Genomic DNA, 17,982 nt, shown 5'->3' with positions numbered 1-17,982 from the left:
CTTCAGGCGTTTATCTAAACCAGATAAAAAGTATTACCCCCATTAATACAGAAACAATACCCCCAAGTAATAAATCTCTTTACTTAAATTTTAGTTGTACCGACAGTTAAACAAATTCGCTTTAATTTATTAACGCACTCAACATGGGGTCTACAATACATTGTCACTTTAACTGTAGTCATTTAACTATGTATGTATTATCCATAAATATAGATGCATGTATATATGTAAACTAGTATCAAAAATTAGTAGAAACGACACTTAACCAACGGAAAAAAATATCGAAAATATATGTATATATATATACTCATGTACCGTATGTTTGCGATAAAATAAAAGCCAACAACAACTTAGCACGCAAGTATTTAGAAGACGTTGAGGATTTCACCATGAAAATGCAGTATGGGATCATGTTAGGATGAATCGATCGGGTATACTCTACACTCGATACGACCGGACGTTAGAATGTGTTTAAGTATGTGCGTTGATAAGAACAACAATAAATTAAAATCGACAATAATGTGAGGTTTTTGTTTGTTGTGCCATTAAATGGCGTTCCATTTTCTTCTTATTTCTTTTTAGTGTGCACTTTTTATCATATTGTTCAATTTGCTTTTAGTTTCGATGTTGCTCATTTATGTTTCCATTTATAAAATATCAGGTTCTGCTATGACCAATGATCGCTATAGCGCTGTAGTGTCTATACATTCCAGTGTGTATATATATATATTGGGCTGTGTGTGTGTTTAGAGGGGCGTACTTATAGGATGTGCATCAGAATATACAACTAACTGCCCGGTGATCGCCTCAATCGAAGTTCAGCTTCCGAAAGGTTCCGTCGTTGGGCACGCTGGCCACCAAGGGAGCGGACCTGTCCTGATCCTTCTCGCTGGCCGCCCGCAACTTCTCGTTCACGCCATACCGCTCGTCTTCCTTGAAGTACGTGGAGAAGCCGATCAACTGGGTCTCGTACCGGGACATGGCATCCGCCAGGGAGCCATTTTCGCCACCCAACTCAGCGGGCAGGTACTCCTTGCCGATGGCCTTGTTCAGGGACTCGATGTTGGAGTGGATGTGCAGCTGCATGAAGGGATATCGTAAATTTAGATTCATAATTTACACAGGGTTTTCCTTTCAAACTCACCAGCTCCTTTTGTTTCATGACATTTCGGACTAGACCCAGCACAAACTGCGTCTCCCTGGAAGCATTGACAATGTGGGTGGCCACTAGATTCGCCGGAATACCATGCTCTAGGAAGGCGTTCATCCGCTTGAACATCCCCGGATCGAACTGCAAGAGCAGGGAGTAGGGGATTTTGGTAAAGTCGATGATCTCCACCACGCCGGACACGTTCCAGTTGTCATCGGTGTTGACCTCGATCTCGGCTCGGAAGGCATGGAAGCGGAAAATGTCGCTGACGCTGTGCTTGGAAGTTTCGATGTGGCCCATTCGTGTGTAGTGGATGCGGGGGCCCCCCGGGCCAATGGGGTTGGGCAATGTGGCGAAGATTCTGCAAAAGAAGATTCTATAAGAATTTGTAACTTCAGAGGTAGGGGAATCCCCGACTTACCCTGAGCGAGCCAGTTCCAGCAGCTTATCGTCCACAAGACGACCCTTGAGCAATTCGCGCTCCTTGGACTTGTAGGTGTAGTAGAAGAGCACCCTCTTCTTGGCGTCGTCCACGTCCCAGCGGCAGAATCGCAGGAAGGCCACCAGGAACTGGTCGTCCGTCCGGGCCTCCAGGTAGTTCTGTTCGTTGATCCAGGTCCGCAGGGCCTCGATCTTCGTTGCTACGGCGGAGGGGTCTTCGCCCAGTTGCAGTCGAGCCACCTCGGCCAGCTCCGGCACCAGCGATCGTATCTTGGCCATGGTCAAAGGGGATCTGCAAAACGATCGAAACTTGCCTTAAATTTTGAGATACGATGCCAAAGGCTTGGACTGTGCCGAGGGGTGTGTGTGTGCTGTGCCCAGGTACGAGCACGAATAATCGAAAAATCGGTGTCGGCCTGCCTAAACTCTGTTCCGAACTTCTGATCGGAACGGGAACCCTCTCGCTTCGATAGCAGGCACACTGGTGCAAGAGCCCCCGAAAAACGCTGCCAGATGGAGCAAACTCAGAGTGACACACCATTTGGAGCGCCAGATTACGCGATATCAGAGACCGATAGAGCAAACTCAAATAGACGTGTTTTTAAGATATGATAACCACCCGGTCGATCTACCTGTACTGAAACTAATCACATTGGTTTGACTTTCATTATATATAATAATGTTGTTATACCAATAAGAGATTAAGCTACTTGATAAACATGTTTTTAAAGAACTGTTTACGTTTGATTAATGGTAATAATAATAGTTTCTGTTATTAGTTCTTAGACAAGGTGAACGTGACTATTTTTTAAACTTGAACTGAACTGATAGGATCTTAAAATAGACTAAAAATAGCTAGAGGGCCTCTTGAAAAGTTATCAACTTTTAGGGCCCATAATTGGGTATTTCCATCCAACTGTGCCTTTTAGAACCGGCGATAAGATATGGGCCTGCATAAACACACACACCCATTTAAACTGTGGCGTGGTTCAATTCGTAGACTCTGCAATAAAACAGCTACCCGGCAGCTGCAAACATATTCCCGCCACCGATGCAGTGGAGCCGTAACCTTATCTCCTCCGCCGAGAGACTTCGACCGCCCACTCCGCGGATCGGATGGAATCTCGTGGGACGACAAGCCAAAAAGAGAGAGTGGCGGGAGTGGCCAAGTGCGCTATCAGCTAAATGAGCGGCCATAAAGGCACCAGATTAGCTTTTGACGGTTACGTTTCGGCCGGGGATCTCGGCTAGCGTTTGATTACGAGAAGCGTTTAGTAGCCTTCCAGCTGCCACGAAGCAAGCGACTCCCCAGAAATGGCCAATCTGCGTCCCCTGAGCGCCGAACTTCGTCGCATTGCCGAAACGGAGCTAAACGAGGTGGAGGAGCGGCTGCCCGCCGATCTGCAGGCTCTGCGGGATTGGGTGGCCAAGCAGCCGCATCTGAGGGCCCGTACGGATGACCAGTTTCTGGTCGGCTTCCTGCGGGGCTGCAAGTTCAGCTTGGAGAAGACCAAGTCCAAGTTGGATCACTTCTACACCATCAAAACCCTAATGCCAGAGCTCTTTGGCCGTCGGGAGGTGGACGAAAAGACCCTAACTTTGTGTCGAACGGGGTGAGTGGATTTCAGATACACCAAACAAGGACTATGGATAATCTAAATATTAATTACAGAACCTATGTTCGGCTGCCTAAGCCCTGGGGACCCGGTGGCCCCCGTCTGCAGCTCACAAACTATGAGAAGTTCGAGCCCAAGCAATTCAAGTTACTGGATCTCTTCCGCTACCAAACTATGATATCAGAACAATCAATCATTGATGATGACAACAGCAATGTTAGTGGTTACGTCGAGATCATCGACATGGCCAAACTGAGTGTTAGTTTCCTAGCCCAACTGGATTTTACGCTTATCAAAAAGATGGGTATATTCGCGGAGAAGGCACAACCTACTCGCCTAAAGGGAGTACACCTATTCAACTGTCCCAAGGAGGGAGTTGCTCTACTGAATCTGGCCAAAAGCCTTATGCCCAGCAAGCTTCAACAACGGGTGAGTAGTATTCTAAAAAATTCGGAATAGTCGGAGGCACTTTAGCTAATTTATTTCCGTGGCTTATCAAACACTTCACGGGGATTATCAGCTAGCCTGGCAGGCAACTGATAAGCGTTGAAGTGTTCTGCCACTCTCTCACCCTTGAACTATTAATTAATATTTCATAAATCACAGCAATTAACTTTCGAGGAATGCTCGCCCATTGTCAAGAGTGGAAAAGCATTGCCTAAGGTCAGTTGACCACGCACATGGGCTCTTATCATTAAAACGCTAGGCCGAGGCCTAGAGAAAAACAAGGGGATATAAATATTTATATCATCAGATAGGCTGCAATCTATATCGTGACTAACACTTTACTCTTCGCAGTTTCAAGTGTACAAGAATCTGGAGAAATTAAACGAGGTGATACCGCGAGAATATCTTCCAGAGGAATATGGCGGCACTAATGGACGTATAGCCGATATCCAGGCGGAGGCTGAGAAGCAATTGCTGTCCTACAAGAACTATTTTGCAGAGGAGTCAAAGTACGGAGTGGATGAGCATCTGCGGCCTGGCAAGCGGGTTAGTGCCGATTCCCTTTTCGGCGTTGAGGGATCCTTCCGCAAACTCGACATCGATTAAAAACCGAAAGTGTTCAAATTAGTTGTATAATGAGATAAGGGAGAAATGTCTCAATTAAAAGCAAATGCAATCCTCACCAGTGCCTACTACTTGACTTCATGAGAATCGCCGAGAGAGGCGCAACAGATGGCCAAATCGCAGAGCCATTAGCTTTTAGCGAGCACTATCTGTGACACTTGTTAATAGCTTTGTCAATCAGCAAACTGAATTATGTGGGATCAGTCTTCGGTCATGTTAATTTGCTGCACGCGAGGACAGTTCCTCTGTGGAAGGTGTCGAAGCAGGAAGCCAACAAAATGACCACGCTCTCAAGCAGCAATGAAGTTCGTAGGATCGTATACTCTAACTACATGGTTAGTGAAACCTTTATCCTTTAGTTTGACTTCAGCAAGTGGGATTTCCCAGCCGAACGCATCTGGCTGCACAAGTCCAACGGCGAGATCACATGGAAGATCTGCACCTTTGTACCTCTGATTGCCTTTGGTCTGTATGGAAACTTCACTATGGTCTATCTGATAGCCGCCAACCGCTCATTGAGGTCGCCCACCAACCTGATCATTGCCAACATGGCCGTGGCGGATCTGCTGACTTTGGCCATTTGCCCGGCTATGTTTATGCTGAACGACTTCTATCAGAACTACCAGTTGGGCTACGTGGGTTGTAAGATGGAGGGTTTTCTCGTGGTGGTATTCCTCATCACAGCCGTTCTGAATCTTTCGGTGGTCAGCTATGATCGTCTCACGGCCATCGTTCTGCCAATGGAGACGCGTCTCACTGTGAGGGGTGTCCAGATTGTGGTGGTCTGCACCTGGATCCTAGGTATCCTCTTTGCATCACCCTTGGCCTTGTACCGAGCCTACAGGGTGCGGATCTGGAAGAACTTTACGGAGCGTTATTGCAAGGAGAACACCTCCATTCTGCCCAAGTACTGGTATGTGCTCATTACCATCCTAGTTTGGTTGCCTTTGGGCATTATGCTCATCTGCTACATAGCCATTTTTTATAAGGTAAGCAAAGACAGTTCCCTTATCTTGGTTCTTTCTCTAACAAGTCACCCTGAATCCAGCTGGATCGATATGAAAAACGAGTCCTAAGTCGCGAGAATCCACTTACAGTCAGCTATAAACGCAGCGTGGCGAAAACGCTTTTTATTGTGGTCGTGGTTTTTGCAGCTCTTCGGCTGCCATTCACAATCCTAGTGGTTCTGAGGGAAAAATACTTCGGCGAGGATGTCTCCGTGAGCAGTGGAATGCAACTCTTCTGGTACATCTCGCAGTACTTAATGTTTTTAAATGCCGCCGTCAATCCATTGATCTATGGATTTAACAATGAAAACTTTAGACGGGCCTACTATCAAATCTCCTGGGTTCGGCGGTGGAGGGAGGCTGCGAAAATGAGAAAACTTTCTGGAACATCAAAACATTGCTGCTACTGTGACTTTATGAAGAGGGGAAAACCAAAAACAGATGAACCACAGCAGTCAGGGAATGTTGAGAGGGATATGAGTAAGACGTTATCCACAGAGGAACCAACGGCCAAGTCAACTGAAAGAATTCGAGATGATCCGGCTGATTTACTTGCGACAGAAATCGAGGCAGATGGGTTTATATAGGGACCACTTTAAACTTATAATACCACCAGTGTATAACTTAAATTTTAATCAAAACTACTACTAAATCAAATAATAATAATAATAATAATAATAATACCCTCTAGTTCTTGTCAGTTATAATACACACTATACATTAATGGGTAACCAAACAGCTGACAATATCTTTGAGACAGAGCTTTAACAACCGTTCTAGAAATATTCTCTTGGTAGTAAAAAGTATTTGGCAATCAGTGCACGTGGTACAATTGTACAGAGTATTTCGTTTTGTATCGTTTACAAAAAAATAAATATATGTATCAAATGTGTCGCGTTTTGTTTATATTGATATTTGCCGGTGTGTTTGCCCAGGGGTTCAGTTTTGAAGTGAACTTCCAGGAATCCTATCCCACACACTACCTCAGTTCGGATGACGAATCTATTCTGCATAAACGAGCGCCGAACGTGCCTCAGTTTTTCGACCAAGGTTTGAAATGAAATAACAAACTTTATTTACAACTTAAATTTTGCGGGCCAAACCCGCTCAGGCTAAACCAAACAATTCAGACTTCATGTATCCAAAGCCGTGGGCCTCTAGGAATCGGATGAACTGGCCCATGTTCATCACGCCCTCCTCGGCGTTGAACAGCTGTTCGCTAAAGTCCTCGAATCCCCGCTTTCGTTGACGTGGTTCCGTTCGCACCACGCTGATCTTTTGCCATCGCAGTGCCTTGATGGTGCGCCAGAACTCCTGGACATTTTCAGAGTCACCTTCCACGCAGATGATGCCCGGTTTTCCAGGTCTGCTGAAGCCAGTTAGTTGCAGCTGGCGGGCCTGACGAATCAACTCCTGCCGCTTGGCGGTGGATTTAATGTGGTGCGAGTAGATCCACATTCGTTCGAGATGGGAGGCAGCGGGTGGCGGGAGATCTTGTGGTTCTTGGGCAGGCTGCTCTGACTGAAACTCGGAGGCAGGACGTTTCATTAGATCTTCGATGTGCTCCTGCAGCCAGCTCAGCAACTGATAGATGTACGGCTCAGGCTCCTCCTCTCGCCTTTCGCTCTGGAACAGCTCCAAGTCTATTTTCAAGCGCTGCTCCTTAGCTTTCCCTAGCAGTGGTGTATGAACACTGACTCTTGCCTGCTCTAAAAGCGGATATAGATGTGGCAGCTCCACTCGAACCTCCACACTCTGTTTGGCGGGCAGGCTTAACTTCACCATGTACTCCAGATGTGAGCGGAGATTGGCAGCGGGTTTATACTCCTCGAGGAACTCATTGAAATCGGCCACGACGCCCGCATCGAGCATTTCCAGCTCTCCAGATGCGCAATATATGGAGCTCATCAGCTCCAGCTCCTCCAGCTGCTTGCCAATGCAGCGGCGGTACGTTTGCAGCTCCTCCTCGGCCATGGCTGAGAAGAGAATTGTTTGGTTTAGTCAGCGGACGGCTTACGATCCTAACCTACAGAATGACTTAAAGATCAAGAAAACTGGTGGTTAATCCAAGCAATTAATTACATTTTAAAGAGAATCTAAAACTTTTACAACCCACTCCCAGCTAGTTTTAGTTTCGATGGCCTGACGCGAGTGTCTTCCGTGCCCGTGTCCTTTCCCCTGGACATTTGCATGCTCCAATTGCCCACAGTTAAGTATGCTACAGCACTACACAAAGATGCCACTGGACTGCGTCACTTTGCCGTGTTCACCTGGCGGCCAGCAGAGAAGGATTATCAGCTCCTCGTGGAGCTGGCGGCCCCGCAAGCAGTGGCTCTGGATTGCCTGGCCTTCGCTGGACGTGGCTACGTGGCTGTGAGCTACAACCTCACCGAACCCGTGGGCCAGGCACGTGAGGGATCACCCATCTACGAGATCTCCCCGGAAACAGGAATACGGACAGTGCAGTACTTTTCGGGAACACAACTGAGGGGAATGTACCTGCGGATCAGCAGCCAGGAGCTGACTCTGCTGCAGGCCTTCGAAAAGGAAGCACAGTGCCCGTACTTCAAGTGGATGGGCATGAGTTTCCAGCGGCTGGGAGCGATTCCCTGCAGCAATGCTCGACGACTGGAGGCCTTTGGAATCGACTACACCGACTACGTGGCCGTGGCCAACTATGCAGATGCAGAGGGACGTACTGCGACTCGCTCGGAGATCTTTAGGTGGGATGCCAAGTCCCAGAGATTTCAGCTTTTCCAACGACTGCGCAGCAATGGAGCCGTGGACGTGAAGTATTTCAGTCTCCCAGTGAACGAGGTCAGCCGTAGGCACTTCCTCATCCTGAGCAACACAATTGGAGGATCCAGCTCCGGAGTGGGAGAGGCAGACACTGTAATCTATGTCTTTGAAAAGGGTCAGTTTGTGCCCTATCAGCGGTTGAGCTTCTATGCAGTGGAAAGGGTTCTGCCAGTTCAGGTAACTTGCGTTTATATAGCCATAGTCATCACATTATCAGGATTCCCTACTTTTCAGCACTCAATATCCGAGAAGTTTCTACTCCTGGTGGCCTGTAATAAGCAGGATGTCAAGATTTACAACCTCAACGACTGGAGATTTGAGGAATCCAAGGTGCAGTTCACTGAAGGAGCTTTAAGCCGTGGAGTGGCCAGAATGAGAAGCTATGAGGAGGGGGATTATAGCTATTTGGGTAAGCAGTCATAGGATTATTGATATATCATGAAGTGAGATCTGATTTTCCTCAGTAATTGCCAATGAGAACATGGCTGCCAATGAGACGAACATATTCCAGCCGCTCTACAAGCAGGATGAGCATGCCAATATACTCCGCCAGCAAATCATTGATTGGGCTCGGGACCAGAGAAAGCGATTGGAGCAGGTGAATGTGGAGCAGCTTTTGAAGAGACTGGAGGTAAGTGGATTACAAATTATAAGATTCCGTGATGTTAACACACATGAGTATTTAGGAAAAGCTGAAGCAACGTGAGGAGAAACTAGGGTGGTCAGAAATTAAAGAAGTGAAAGCGAAATCGGTAAGATGGAACCCGTAAAATCAAATCGTATTGTTTAGTAACTTATTTCTTTAGTTTGAGGATAAGCACATGAAGCTAACACCGAACTACTGGAAAGCTCTACAGCTAACCAAGCAGGCTTTGGATACAATCGAAGAGAAAATAATTCCTGCCAGCACCAAACATCCCGTCAAGAGATCGTTGGACAGGCTACATGAAGAACACGATTTCGAGGAGGTCACAGTGGACACTCTGGTGGTGCACGGAACCGTAAAAGCAGACCATATCAATAGAGTTGATACGAAGAACCCTGTTTACGAGTCCGTGACGGCCAGTAAAGTATATGTAAGCGAGAAGTACACCGAACCTTTAAGAAAACAAAGGAAACCCCTGCTAGAGAAACTGACAGTGAAGGAACTGCAACTAGAGGGTAGGCTCAATGGCCTCAAGTGGTCAGAGCTTCAGGATCAGACCCTAAAACGCAGCGGAAAGGATGTGCAGTTCATCAAGGCAGCCGTGGACTTGGACCATTTCCAAGCGGATGCTTTGCAGGTCAACAGCAATGAGGTTAACGATCGCCCGGTGAGTCAGCTCATCCCTGTGGACGGTGGAGACTTCGTAGTTCAACAGGATGTGCAGTTTGCGCAGCCTGTCCAGGTGAATCGACTGCTCATCAACCAGCGGCTTAACCACATCCATGTCGATCGTCAGCGTTTCGATGTGCTGCTCAGGCAGGCCAATCACACGCAGGTAATCGAGGGTGCCAAGCGATTCGAGAATGTGCGTGTCTTGGAACCAATTACCATTGCGGTGAGTACACACAGGTATATAATTATTTGGAAGTAATCTAATAAACTGTTATCCCTTAAGGGTCAAATGATGGGCGCTGAACTAAGAGCCATGTCACCGGCAAAGGTCAACCACAAATCGCTGCAACTCCAGGGGGATTTCGTTATAGAAGGCGATGTGACCATTGGACGCCTGTTGCAAATGAGGAATTTAGTAGACGAGCCCACTCAGCGATCAGCCGCTGAAGCTTTGAGTCGGGGCGTACGATTGGATCAACTTGTAGAGAATGTTAATCTGAACTTTCTGCAACCACTTATTGCCAACAACACGGAACTGAGCTTCCTCAACACCCAAGATTTGCAAAATCTAGTCCAACTGAACGTGGGTAAAGTACAGTTGGTGCAGGCCACTAAGACGTTTCCGCAAAATGTGGAGATAACCGATGGCTTCGGTGAGGTCAAGTGGTTGAATGGCATTGATACGGAGAGGCTCCCAAACATGCTGCTATCCAAGAGTGGCAACCAATCTATTTCTACTCCAATACAACTGCATGGCTTGGATGTGGAGCATATAAATTCATCCCAGATCTTATTGAATGGCTTGGGATTGGACGACTATCTTCAGTTTAACAAGGATCAGAAGTCAAATGGAACCCTGTTCGTAGACAACTTAAATGCTGAGGAGATGAGCGTGGAAGATCTGCACCTCAATGGCCTCCTCTTTGGCCAACCATTGTCCTCCATCTACGAGCATGGAAGTAAATCCCTGGACAGCTGGCATCTTCCACACGACTTCAATGGCACCCTCCATGCTCAGAACCTGTGGCTCAGTGGCGAGATTAACCAGGTGAACGTCGTCCACTTGGAGCAGCAGTTGCAACAACTGGCGGGAAACATCAAATATGTGGGCGACATTAGCTTCGAGCACGATGTTAACATCAGTTCCCTCAGCTTTGAAAACTCCCTGAATGGAATTGAAGCCCATAGGTTTGGTCGTTGTTGGCTGGAGTCCGAGGGAGACCAGAATTTCACGGCTCCCCAGGAGCTGGCCTCGCTGGACAGCAGCAAAGGCGTCTGGCTAAGTGGTCAACTGAACAACCATACCCTGGAAGACCTGGTCAGCCGTAGCTACAGGCTTAATGGATCAGAGCACCTGCAAGCAGTGCGATTTGGTGAGCATTAGCAAATTCATTATGATAGTAGCAACATTAAGAACTTTACCTCTTAGAGAATCCCATTGTCTTGCAATCGGAGCTACAGTTGGGCAAAGTGAATGGACTTCGTGTGCCGGAGGATATTATTTACCATAATGGTGGGGGCTACCTCTCTGCTCCAGTTAGCATAGAAGGTAACTTAGAGGCAGCAGAGACGTCTAACATAACCAACCTGAATGGTTATCCACTGGCGACGTTGGATAAATACTTAAGTGGACAGACACTGGACACTTTTCTGGCGGAGAATGTGAAATTTGGCGGAGGAGCACCCTCTTACCAGCTGCTGAATGGCCAGGAACTGGGCAAACTACTGGATCAGGTGTGGCTGGAGAATGAGCAGATTGAGCTGAGAGGATTGGAATTGGATTCCGGTCAATTTAAGGGCCTGCTGGAGTTCCAGGTGGGTGGCGAAACCGGGCAGAAAGCTATGGTGTGTTCAAGCTCAACTTCTTATCCCCCAGGGAGCCATTAATGGCCAGCATGTGGACCACATCAGGCACAACTATTTCAGCCGGACGCGCAGCAATCAGATGAAAACTCCCCTGAGCTTCCAGCATGACGTCACGTTCGTACAGCCTCCAGTCGCCAAATACGTGGAACTGCGACGTGGCACAAGTGACGTTTTAATGGAGGGCCGCGGCAGGTAAGTGAAATTGGAACAACGATCGCGGGGCAAAGGGTAATGGGCAGGTGGAATTGTAGCTATAGGTATCACGTTTCACTTTCGCAATTGTTTACGCGCTAACAGTTTGGCAGGCACTGCATGTGCACACAAGTCAGCTGTGCATTCCGTTTGGCAGGTGAAATTTCTGTACACGTTTGCATTTTGCGCGCGGCGTGCGGGGGGATTGCACTCGTTAGTAACACTTGCAGGTGTGCTTAATTACCTCGTCAATTGGTCGCTGATTGGGTTTGGTTAAATGCACTTTTTACGGTCGGGGCAGTTTCGGCAGAGCAGAGGTTTGTGGTTTGAAACAACAAAAACACCTTCGATGGAATCGCAAACTTGTGGGAAAAATACCGAAAATATTTGATGAACGGCCACACTGAAGGGCCAGGAGAGCGTCTTTGCTAACAAAGCAGAGACACCATCCAGATAGTAGGCACACCAACCAATCGGTATAGCGGAGATGCCCTCCCGACAAAGCAGTCCGAATTTTGGGCAAGAAATACGTTACTTTTTTTGAACAGGAAATGTGTTTTTAAAATCAACATTGAATGTAATATTCAATATTCCACCAGCTTATCTAATTTCTTTTATTTTCCTAGCAACTTTTCACTGGACTTCAACGACATTGTAGCCCACACTTTAAAAACTGGCGGAGAGCATGCCATTAGTGGAAAATGGGAACTTCCAGAGGTCTCGGTCTCGGGAGATTTAAAGAATGTCCTGATAAATCAGTTGAACTTAGCTGATGATATTGTAAGAATTCCAGAAAACAACAAGAGTAGCAATCCCTTGACCGTTGAGGCACTGAAAACCGTCAATAGCGCCAATATAAACCGCCTGCATAGTACACCCGAAAGTCGAGTGGCGGAGGTTCCATTGGTCCAGTGGATCAATGAAGCAGCCTATATCTATGGGAATCACAGCATTCCCGGCACTACCCGCGTGGATAATGTAAACCTCTACAATGACCTCACCGTAAAGGGAACAGTAAATGGCGTCCTCTGGCAGCCGGATAAGCTCCTTCTGCGGGACAAAGAGCAGGATGTTCGGGGATCCCTGCTAGTGGCTAACAGTCTGCCTGAGAGCCGTCGAATTTTCAGCAACAATGTGGAGAACCTTTGGGTGGATTCCGTCAATGGGTTGCCTGTGAATGAGTTGCTGGACAACAAGGCCCAGAATCGTCCAGATCTTCACGTTGAAAGCCAACTGATCTTCACCCAGCCACTAACAGTGGGTCTCTACGAGGTCAGCAATGGAAATGGTCTGCTGGATAAGTACTACAAAAGAAAGCGGGGCATCGGCGCGAGTGCCAACGAGGCTTGGCAGCAGTTGCAGGAAAACGTAGCAGCTGTAAAGAACAGATTGGACAGTAAGTAAAAAATATTATTACCAACTATAGTATGTTACATTTCCATCCTCCATCAGAGCCACCAAAAGTGCTGGAAAACTTCGCCCTTCTGCAGAAACTTCCTCATAAGGCCTCATCCTTGAAGATAATCTCCTCGAACGACATCGATACACTGGCCATTTGGGAACAGAAATCGAACAATGCCATCCTTTATACCTGGCAACCGGATAGGCAGCTCTTTGCGCTCAATTCAAGTAAGTTATGTAGCTTTATTTGCAAATGAACGTATTTAAAATCAAGTGACACATTGGACCTTAGGCTAGGGACTTTCGAATTCGGCTCAAATCTAAAACTTACAAATACATTTAAAATTCAGCGTTGTGGCACCCACAGAGAAGCGCTTTAAATCGAAAGAGTACGTACATAGGGCTGCCACAACGCTGACGTTTAAACACGAATCAAATAATACAGTGAATACGAGAAAGGTTTTGGGCAGGTCTACATAACTACCGTCAAGTTTGTCTAATAAGTAAGCTGATTATTCATTTAAATTGAGAGTATCAGTCGGGCTACTACTCCAGCTCGTCGCTCTGCACATCGAGAATGGCGCGCAAGATGCCCAGCTCCAGCTTGGCGGAGGCACGCGAAGAGAGTCGGTTCATCACATTGGCCACGTACAGCCCGAGGGACTCGTGTCGCGACGAGTTGCACAGATTCTTGAAGAAAGTCGGCGGCAGCGAATTGTCAAAGTTGCCCAGGTTGATAATCTCGGGTGTGTTGGAGGAGGTGGCGTTGATCTTCGAGTCGAAGATGATGTCGTTCTTGAAGTCCAGCTCCTCGATGTGCGGCGAAAAGCCGTTCGTGGATGCCACTGAGGTGGAAGCAATGGTGGCGGCCGTAGACGAGGTGGGTCCTCCACCACCGCCGTTAATCTGTTGCGAAGCCGGAATAGTGATGATGTTGATGCCCGGCGGCGGTGTCTGGTTGTCCTCCCGTTCCTTCTTAACCTGCATCAGCTGGGCGGTTGTTGTGTGCACTACACTGCCGGTGGGCAGGGCGTCTGGAACACTGGAGACAGCTGGAGAGGAGGCTGCAGGTGCAGCTGTTTGTTTGGGGCTCGTGATCTTGGTCTGCTTTTTGTGTGACGGCAAGGGAGTGTACTCCTCGGAGAGTTTACGCTTCAGGGACTCTGGCAGCTGAATGGTAGTGCGCGAGGAATTGGTTTTTGAGCCACCGGCCGATGCCTGCTGGCCAGGCGTCGATTTGAGCGCAGCTCCTGATCCGGAGCCGGTCGTCTTCTTCACAGTGATGCCCTTCTTTTGGAGCACTGCTGCGGCGGCGGACAGCGAGCTGTTTGTCGTAGAGCGCGGTGTGTTGTTGGCCAGCGTGTTGAGCAGCTTCTTCTCCTCGAAGGCCGGACGCGGAGTGTCTACGTTGGGCTTGGAGTACACGCGCTCATCCTTCTCCGGCGAGCCGGTGCTGTGCGACTTTGTGGGGCTCTCGCCGTCGGAGGCCGAGCCAGTGGAGTTGGCTGGCTGTCCGAACTGGTGGGCTTCGTCGTCGTCCTCCTGCTCCTGCACCTCCAGCATCTCATATTCCTCGACCTCCTCCATGGGGACTTGATCGCTATAATGGATTAGGAGGACTGTTAGGTCTATTGATGGGTCAAAAGCTATTGCAGACACTTACTCCTCCTCCTCCTTGACCGAGGCCTTGGGCTCCTGGTGGATCTGGTGCATCAGGCTGAACAGCTTCCACGCCGAGTTTCCCTTGAGCTTCTCCTGCTCGTACTTCTTCTGCAGCACGATGAAGATGGATCGCGACTCGTGCACGGAGAGCTTGTTGAGGCGCCCGATCCTGGCCCACGCCTCCTCCTGCTCCTGCTTGCTGGCGCCGCCATTGTTTGGATGCAGCGCCTTCTCCTTGGCGATGTCCTGCAGAATCTTGTCCAGTTGAATTGCCATCTTAGTCAGCGACTTGCGGCCCGCTGGTTGCGCGTTCTTAAGAATTTTGAAGGCTGTTTTGTTTACACCGCGAGCCACGAAATAATATTTGTCACTTGATTTTTGCTCTCCGCTTTTTGCACCTTTCGCTTCTCTTTTCCTCTTCTGTATTTGGCGTCGGTAATTTGGCGGAAAATGTGACCGTTCCACGCGCAAATGCCGAAAATGCCGCCGTTTGGTACAGTAAATTTGCAATGACTAGTGATGGGAGAAAAAGTGGTACAGTGAAAGCCTACAATATAAATATTTCATATAATTTATATATTAACCCCCAAATTTTAGTGTAAATATTATATACATATATTTTCGGTTCATTAGCTGGGCCAGATTTTATTTCTGTAAGTACTCTATCCCATTTCTCTTCAGTGTACTGTGTTTAGTGAACAGTATTTTAGGGTGACCATTTTGACGATAATTTCATCTATCGTTAATCAACGGTAAATGTACAGTGGGTCAAATTTTAAATTCGATTTTATTAAATTCATGTTTACACTTTCCGCCTCTTTACAAAGGCACCACATTTACTTTTTCTGGACCCGCTATGCACTTGACTGTTTCCATACGCGTAGGCCCATTCGCTCCTGCTGGACTACTGACCATAAAGGGGAACTCCTCCAATCCGTAGCAGGCGGCCCCATAGTTTCCCAGCCGATCCACAGCAATTACGGCGCCCATGAAGTCCTTGTGGTGCTTCATAATCCTCCGGATGCCCACCTCGGCGGCCTCAGCCGGAGGCTTTCCCGCCCGCATGGCCTCGACGGCGAGGAGCGAGGGCAGGAAGCGCATCATCACATCTCCGTCTCCGGTGGCCACGGCGGCACCCACCTCGTTGTCTGCATAAGCACCGGCACCCGGAATCGGGGAGTCTCCGACCCGTCCGGGAATCTTATGGCGCGCTCCATTGGTGGAGGTGCCCGCATGAATGTTGCTCTCCACATCGATGGCGATCATACCGATGGTGTCGTGGTTCTTGCGCCCGATCTCGTACTCATTGCGGGCACGATCCTCCTTCCACCGGGTCAGCGGAGTGGGCCGTGGCTTGTAAGGACCGCAGGAGACCTTGGGATCGGGGTGCACGTTATACCAGAAGTTGGGCTGGCAGTTCTCCGCCGTCCACTGCAGCCACATGTCCTTCGACTCCGGCGTGACCAGCGACTCGGACTCGAATCCCATGGCATTGGCGAAAGCGGAGGCCGCATCACCCACCAGCATGGTGTGGTGTGTGTGCTCCAGGACATGTCGCGCCACCTTGATGGCGTCCTTGATGCGTCGCAGACCAGCCACTGCACCGACATCCATGGTGGCGCCGTCCATGACCATGGCGTCCAGCGTGGTCTCGCCCGACTCGTCCGGAGATCCGCCGTAGCCCACCGTGCGATCGCACTGCAGTTTCTCGCACTTGGAGCAGCCCTCTACCACTGCATTGCGCGTCTGCCGGAGGCCGCCCTTGCTCTGCTTGAGGATTCTCCAGGCCAACACATTGGCTGCCGTGAAGTTCCATGTGTTGATGACCATGGGCAGCAGTTCATCCTTGGTTCCACTGGTCTTATTCGTCTTCAAAGCATTGGAGGCAGCGGGAGTTGTGGATTGCGAGCTGCAAGAGGCGGTTCTAAATGAACAAAGAACTGGCAACCTACATTGCTTACCTGAAGGCCGATGTTAGCGTTGGTTTGGGCGAAGTAGAATCTGCCAGGATGGTCAACGCCATCGACGCCAAACAACAGAGGCAAAGGCATCCTGCCAATTTTATTTCCATGGTTAATTCTAGTGTGGGCGTTGGTCTATTGGCAATCTACTTCGAAACTGCAGGGAATTGGTCGAGAGCTGCTTTTAAATGCTAGCAGTCTAACCTCACTCATATGTTTTCTTATCGGTTGTTTTGATATACCCTATGAAAGAGTCCTACTTATGGCATGGTCATGAAATTTTCTATAAAAGTATGGAATTTATCAATGCACTTTTTAGAGTTTTACACTCTTAACTTGGCTTAAATGTTGTAAACCCAAGTTGATTCTCAAAATGTCCCATACAAAGACAGCACTTTGTTAAACCAAATTTGAAGAGTGTAACCTGGTCCACATATCTACATTCAAGTTTTTTGTTTTCTCTAGGTTCGTCAGCACTGACACAGCTCAATAAGCAGAACTTGGATACCAAGGATGGGGAGACCTCAAACAAATTCGAGTTTGGACAACTCGGGTTTCAGTGCAGGGGACTTCAAAAAGCCAACCATATTGTAATCCAATGCCTAGATAAACAGAACAACAGCAGGGAGGCAATCTTGGACAGACAGACAGATGTAAAACAGTTGTTGGCAGTCGCCGATACAGATGACATGCCCATTCTACTGAGGACATCCAGGGCTGTGGAGCTCTGGAAATGGAGCAATGGCAATTACAACCTAGAGAGCAGACTGGTAGATGGGCAGGTGGAGCAAATAGAGCGGATCCAACGAGGAGCCGGCATGGAGAGCGGTTATGTGGCTATCTTGGCTTCAACGCCAGCAGCAGAGATACGCATTTACAGGTAGATCTTTTAATACTACATTTAGCCGGCTTTTACAATGATCTATTCCAATTCAAAGCTTTAACAGCGGCGACATGAGTGATTTCCAACTGGACCAGGTCCTTGGGCTACAGGATTCGCGTCATCCTCGACAAATGCGGTTTATGTATTTGCCGGAGTCTGAGGATCTGCTGCTCTGCGTATCAAATGTGCTGCCACAACAACCGCTCACCATCTACCAGCATCTTGGAGCAGCTGGGTTCCAGCAAATCCTCGGCGACAGTGCTCTGCCGAAGGCCCGTGCCTTGGAAGTGCTCCAGCTGCCCAGCCGTGAGCTCCACCTGCTATCCATGGCCACGGAGGAGGCCGTATACTTGCTGCAGCCGCAGTTTACCACACTTTAAGGCACTTTTGTTTTGTTTTTTCTAAATAAAAATTACTTTTTATTAACCGTATTTGTGTTGGCCGTCAATTACGTTGCTTAGTCGTCGCTGGACTCGACATTCTCGGTCTGCAAGTTCTTGAACGTGGACACCGGCACATAGGTCACGTAGGTGTACAGCTTGTTGGGGGAGTCCTCATCGTCGTTGCGACGACGCGCCAGGCGCACGCGGATGCGGAATGGAGTGGACCTGAAGG

General features: G+C 48.4%; 8 protein-coding genes across 9 annotated transcripts in view; 3 read left to right on the top strand and 5 right to left on the bottom strand.

Moving 5' to 3' along the window:
- Window positions 1-88: 88 nt before the first annotated feature.
- LOC108009146 (alpha-tocopherol transfer protein-like) lies at window positions 89-11,843 on the bottom strand. The gene is made up of 4 exons (XM_017073250.4): window positions 11,705-11,843; window positions 1,572-1,883; window positions 1,145-1,511; window positions 89-1,080 (listed from the first exon to the last, which is right to left on the bottom strand). The coding sequence occupies exons 2-4, from the start codon at window positions 1,868-1,870 to the stop codon at window positions 808-810; spliced, it is 939 nt and encodes a 312-aa protein (XP_016928739.2). The 5' UTR covers window positions 1,871-1,883; window positions 11,705-11,843; the 3' UTR covers window positions 89-807.
- On the top strand, window positions 2,808-4,336 carry LOC108009148 (alpha-tocopherol transfer protein-like). Its single transcript, XM_017073251.4, has 3 exons — window positions 2,808-3,204; window positions 3,264-3,636; window positions 4,006-4,336. Exons 1-3 carry the CDS (start codon window positions 2,906-2,908, stop codon window positions 4,258-4,260), a joined length of 927 nt encoding a protein of 308 aa, XP_016928740.1. The 5' UTR covers window positions 2,808-2,905; the 3' UTR covers window positions 4,261-4,336.
- LOC108009145 (neuropeptide FF receptor 2) lies at window positions 4,450-5,933 on the top strand. Its single transcript, XM_017073249.4, has 3 exons — window positions 4,450-4,583; window positions 4,638-5,267; window positions 5,327-5,933. Exons 1-3 carry the CDS (start codon window positions 4,557-4,559, stop codon window positions 5,870-5,872), a joined length of 1,203 nt encoding a protein of 400 aa, XP_016928738.2. The 5' UTR covers window positions 4,450-4,556; the 3' UTR covers window positions 5,873-5,933.
- Window positions 6,076-17,798, top strand: clos (closca). Its single transcript, XM_017073246.4, has 13 exons — window positions 6,076-6,335; window positions 7,408-8,261; window positions 8,319-8,493; window positions 8,549-8,715; window positions 8,771-8,836; window positions 8,891-9,625; window positions 9,686-10,775; window positions 10,832-11,217; window positions 11,279-11,460; window positions 12,087-12,856; window positions 12,913-13,089; window positions 16,950-17,364; window positions 17,423-17,798. The coding sequence occupies exons 1-13, from the start codon at window positions 6,164-6,166 to the stop codon at window positions 17,745-17,747; spliced, it is 5,514 nt and encodes a 1,837-aa protein (XP_016928735.2). The 5' UTR covers window positions 6,076-6,163; the 3' UTR covers window positions 17,748-17,798.
- Window positions 6,337-11,842, bottom strand: LOC108009149 (RWD domain-containing protein 2A). The gene is made up of 2 exons (XM_017073252.4): window positions 11,705-11,842; window positions 6,337-7,261 (listed from the first exon to the last, which is right to left on the bottom strand). Exon 2 carries the CDS (start codon window positions 7,257-7,259, stop codon window positions 6,393-6,395), a length of 867 nt encoding a protein of 288 aa, XP_016928741.2. The 5' UTR covers window positions 7,260-7,261; window positions 11,705-11,842; the 3' UTR covers window positions 6,337-6,392.
- Window positions 13,085-14,977, bottom strand: Map60 (Microtubule-associated protein 60). The gene is made up of 2 exons (XM_017073247.4): window positions 14,525-14,977; window positions 13,085-14,461 (listed from the first exon to the last, which is right to left on the bottom strand). Exons 1-2 carry the CDS (start codon window positions 14,797-14,799, stop codon window positions 13,408-13,410), a joined length of 1,329 nt encoding a protein of 442 aa, XP_016928736.2. The 5' UTR covers window positions 14,800-14,977; the 3' UTR covers window positions 13,085-13,407.
- LOC108009144 (putative N(4)-(beta-N-acetylglucosaminyl)-L-asparaginase GE19290) lies at window positions 15,292-16,701 on the bottom strand. Its single transcript, XM_017073248.4, has 2 exons — window positions 16,485-16,701; window positions 15,292-16,432 (listed from the first exon to the last, which is right to left on the bottom strand). Exons 1-2 carry the CDS (start codon window positions 16,592-16,594, stop codon window positions 15,343-15,345), a joined length of 1,200 nt encoding a protein of 399 aa, XP_016928737.2. The 5' UTR covers window positions 16,595-16,701; the 3' UTR covers window positions 15,292-15,342.
- Window positions 17,753-17,982, bottom strand: part of RpL31 (ribosomal protein L31) — a 46,264-nt gene continuing 46,034 nt past the window's right edge. For both annotated transcript variants that reach the window (XM_070994666.1, XM_070994665.1), the window contains exon 3: window positions 17,753-17,975. In XM_070994666.1, the coding sequence (XP_070850767.1) occupies window positions 17,825-17,975 (151 nt within the window). In that variant the 3' untranslated portion in view covers window positions 17,753-17,824. The remainder of the gene's footprint in view (window positions 17,976-17,982) is intronic.

This window comes from Drosophila suzukii, chromosome 2R (genome assembly GCF_043229965.1).
Source record: "Drosophila suzukii chromosome 2R, CBGP_Dsuzu_IsoJpt1.0, whole genome shotgun sequence".
NCBI classification, from domain to species: Eukaryota; Metazoa; Arthropoda; class Insecta; order Diptera; family Drosophilidae; genus Drosophila; species Drosophila suzukii.
The sequence above is the reverse complement of the archived record's forward strand: the minus strand, read 5'-3'. Positions and strand labels throughout refer to the sequence as shown.

What these genes read in the sequence shown, in the direction of transcription:
- LOC108009146 (XM_017073250.4), bottom strand. Translation starts at nt 1,870, where the DNA reads ATGGCCAAGATACGATCGCTGGTGCCGGAGCTGGCCGAGGTGGCTCGA. An exon ending in CTGGAACTGGCTCGCTCAGG is followed by an intron (nt 1,512 to 1,571) that starts GTAAGTCGGGGA and finishes CTTCTTTTGCAG; the next exon opens with AATCTTCGCCACATTGCCCA. An exon ending in TCATGAAACAAAAGGAGCTG is followed by an intron (nt 1,081 to 1,144) that starts GTGAGTTTGAAA and finishes CCCTTCATGCAG; the next exon opens with CTGCACATCCACTCCAACAT.
- LOC108009148 (XM_017073251.4), top strand. Translation starts at nt 2,906, where the DNA reads ATGGCCAATCTGCGTCCCCTGAGCGCCGAACTTCGTCGCATTGCCGAA. An exon ending in CTAACTTTGTGTCGAACGGG is followed by an intron (nt 3,205 to 3,263) that starts GTGAGTGGATTT and finishes TATTAATTACAG; the next exon opens with AACCTATGTTCGGCTGCCTA. An exon ending in CCAGCAAGCTTCAACAACGG is followed by an intron (nt 3,637 to 4,005) that starts GTGAGTAGTATT and finishes TACTCTTCGCAG; the next exon opens with TTTCAAGTGTACAAGAATCT.
- LOC108009145 (XM_017073249.4), top strand. Translation starts at nt 4,557, where the DNA reads ATGACCACGCTCTCAAGCAGCAATGAA. An exon ending in CGCTCTCAAGCAGCAATGAA is followed by an intron (nt 4,584 to 4,637) that starts GTTCGTAGGATC and finishes TTTATCCTTTAG; the next exon opens with TTTGACTTCAGCAAGTGGGA. An exon ending in ACATAGCCATTTTTTATAAG is followed by an intron (nt 5,268 to 5,326) that starts GTAAGCAAAGAC and finishes CCCTGAATCCAG; the next exon opens with CTGGATCGATATGAAAAACG.
- clos (XM_017073246.4), top strand. Translation starts at nt 6,164, where the DNA reads ATGTATCAAATGTGTCGCGTTTTGTTTATATTGATATTTGCCGGTGTG. An exon ending in AAGAAGTGAAAGCGAAATCG is followed by an intron (nt 8,837 to 8,890) that starts GTAAGATGGAAC and finishes TTATTTCTTTAG; the next exon opens with TTTGAGGATAAGCACATGAA. An exon ending in CCTGCAAGCAGTGCGATTTG is followed by an intron (nt 10,776 to 10,831) that starts GTGAGCATTAGC and finishes TTTACCTCTTAG; the next exon opens with AGAATCCCATTGTCTTGCAA.
- LOC108009149 (XM_017073252.4), bottom strand. Translation starts at nt 7,259, where the DNA reads ATGGCCGAGGAGGAGCTGCAAACGTACCGCCGCTGCATTGGCAAGCAG.
- Map60 (XM_017073247.4), bottom strand. Translation starts at nt 14,799, where the DNA reads ATGGCAATTCAACTGGACAAGATTCTGCAGGACATCGCCAAGGAGAAG. An exon ending in TCGGTCAAGGAGGAGGAGGA is followed by an intron (nt 14,462 to 14,524) that starts GTAAGTGTCTGC and finishes AATCCATTATAG; the next exon opens with CGATCAAGTCCCCATGGAGG.
- LOC108009144 (XM_017073248.4), bottom strand. Translation starts at nt 16,594, where the DNA reads ATGGAAATAAAATTGGCAGGATGCCTTTGCCTCTGTTGTTTGGCGTCG. An exon ending in ACGCTAACATCGGCCTTCAG is followed by an intron (nt 16,433 to 16,484) that starts GTAAGCAATGTA and finishes CGCCTCTTGCAG; the next exon opens with CTCGCAATCCACAACTCCCG.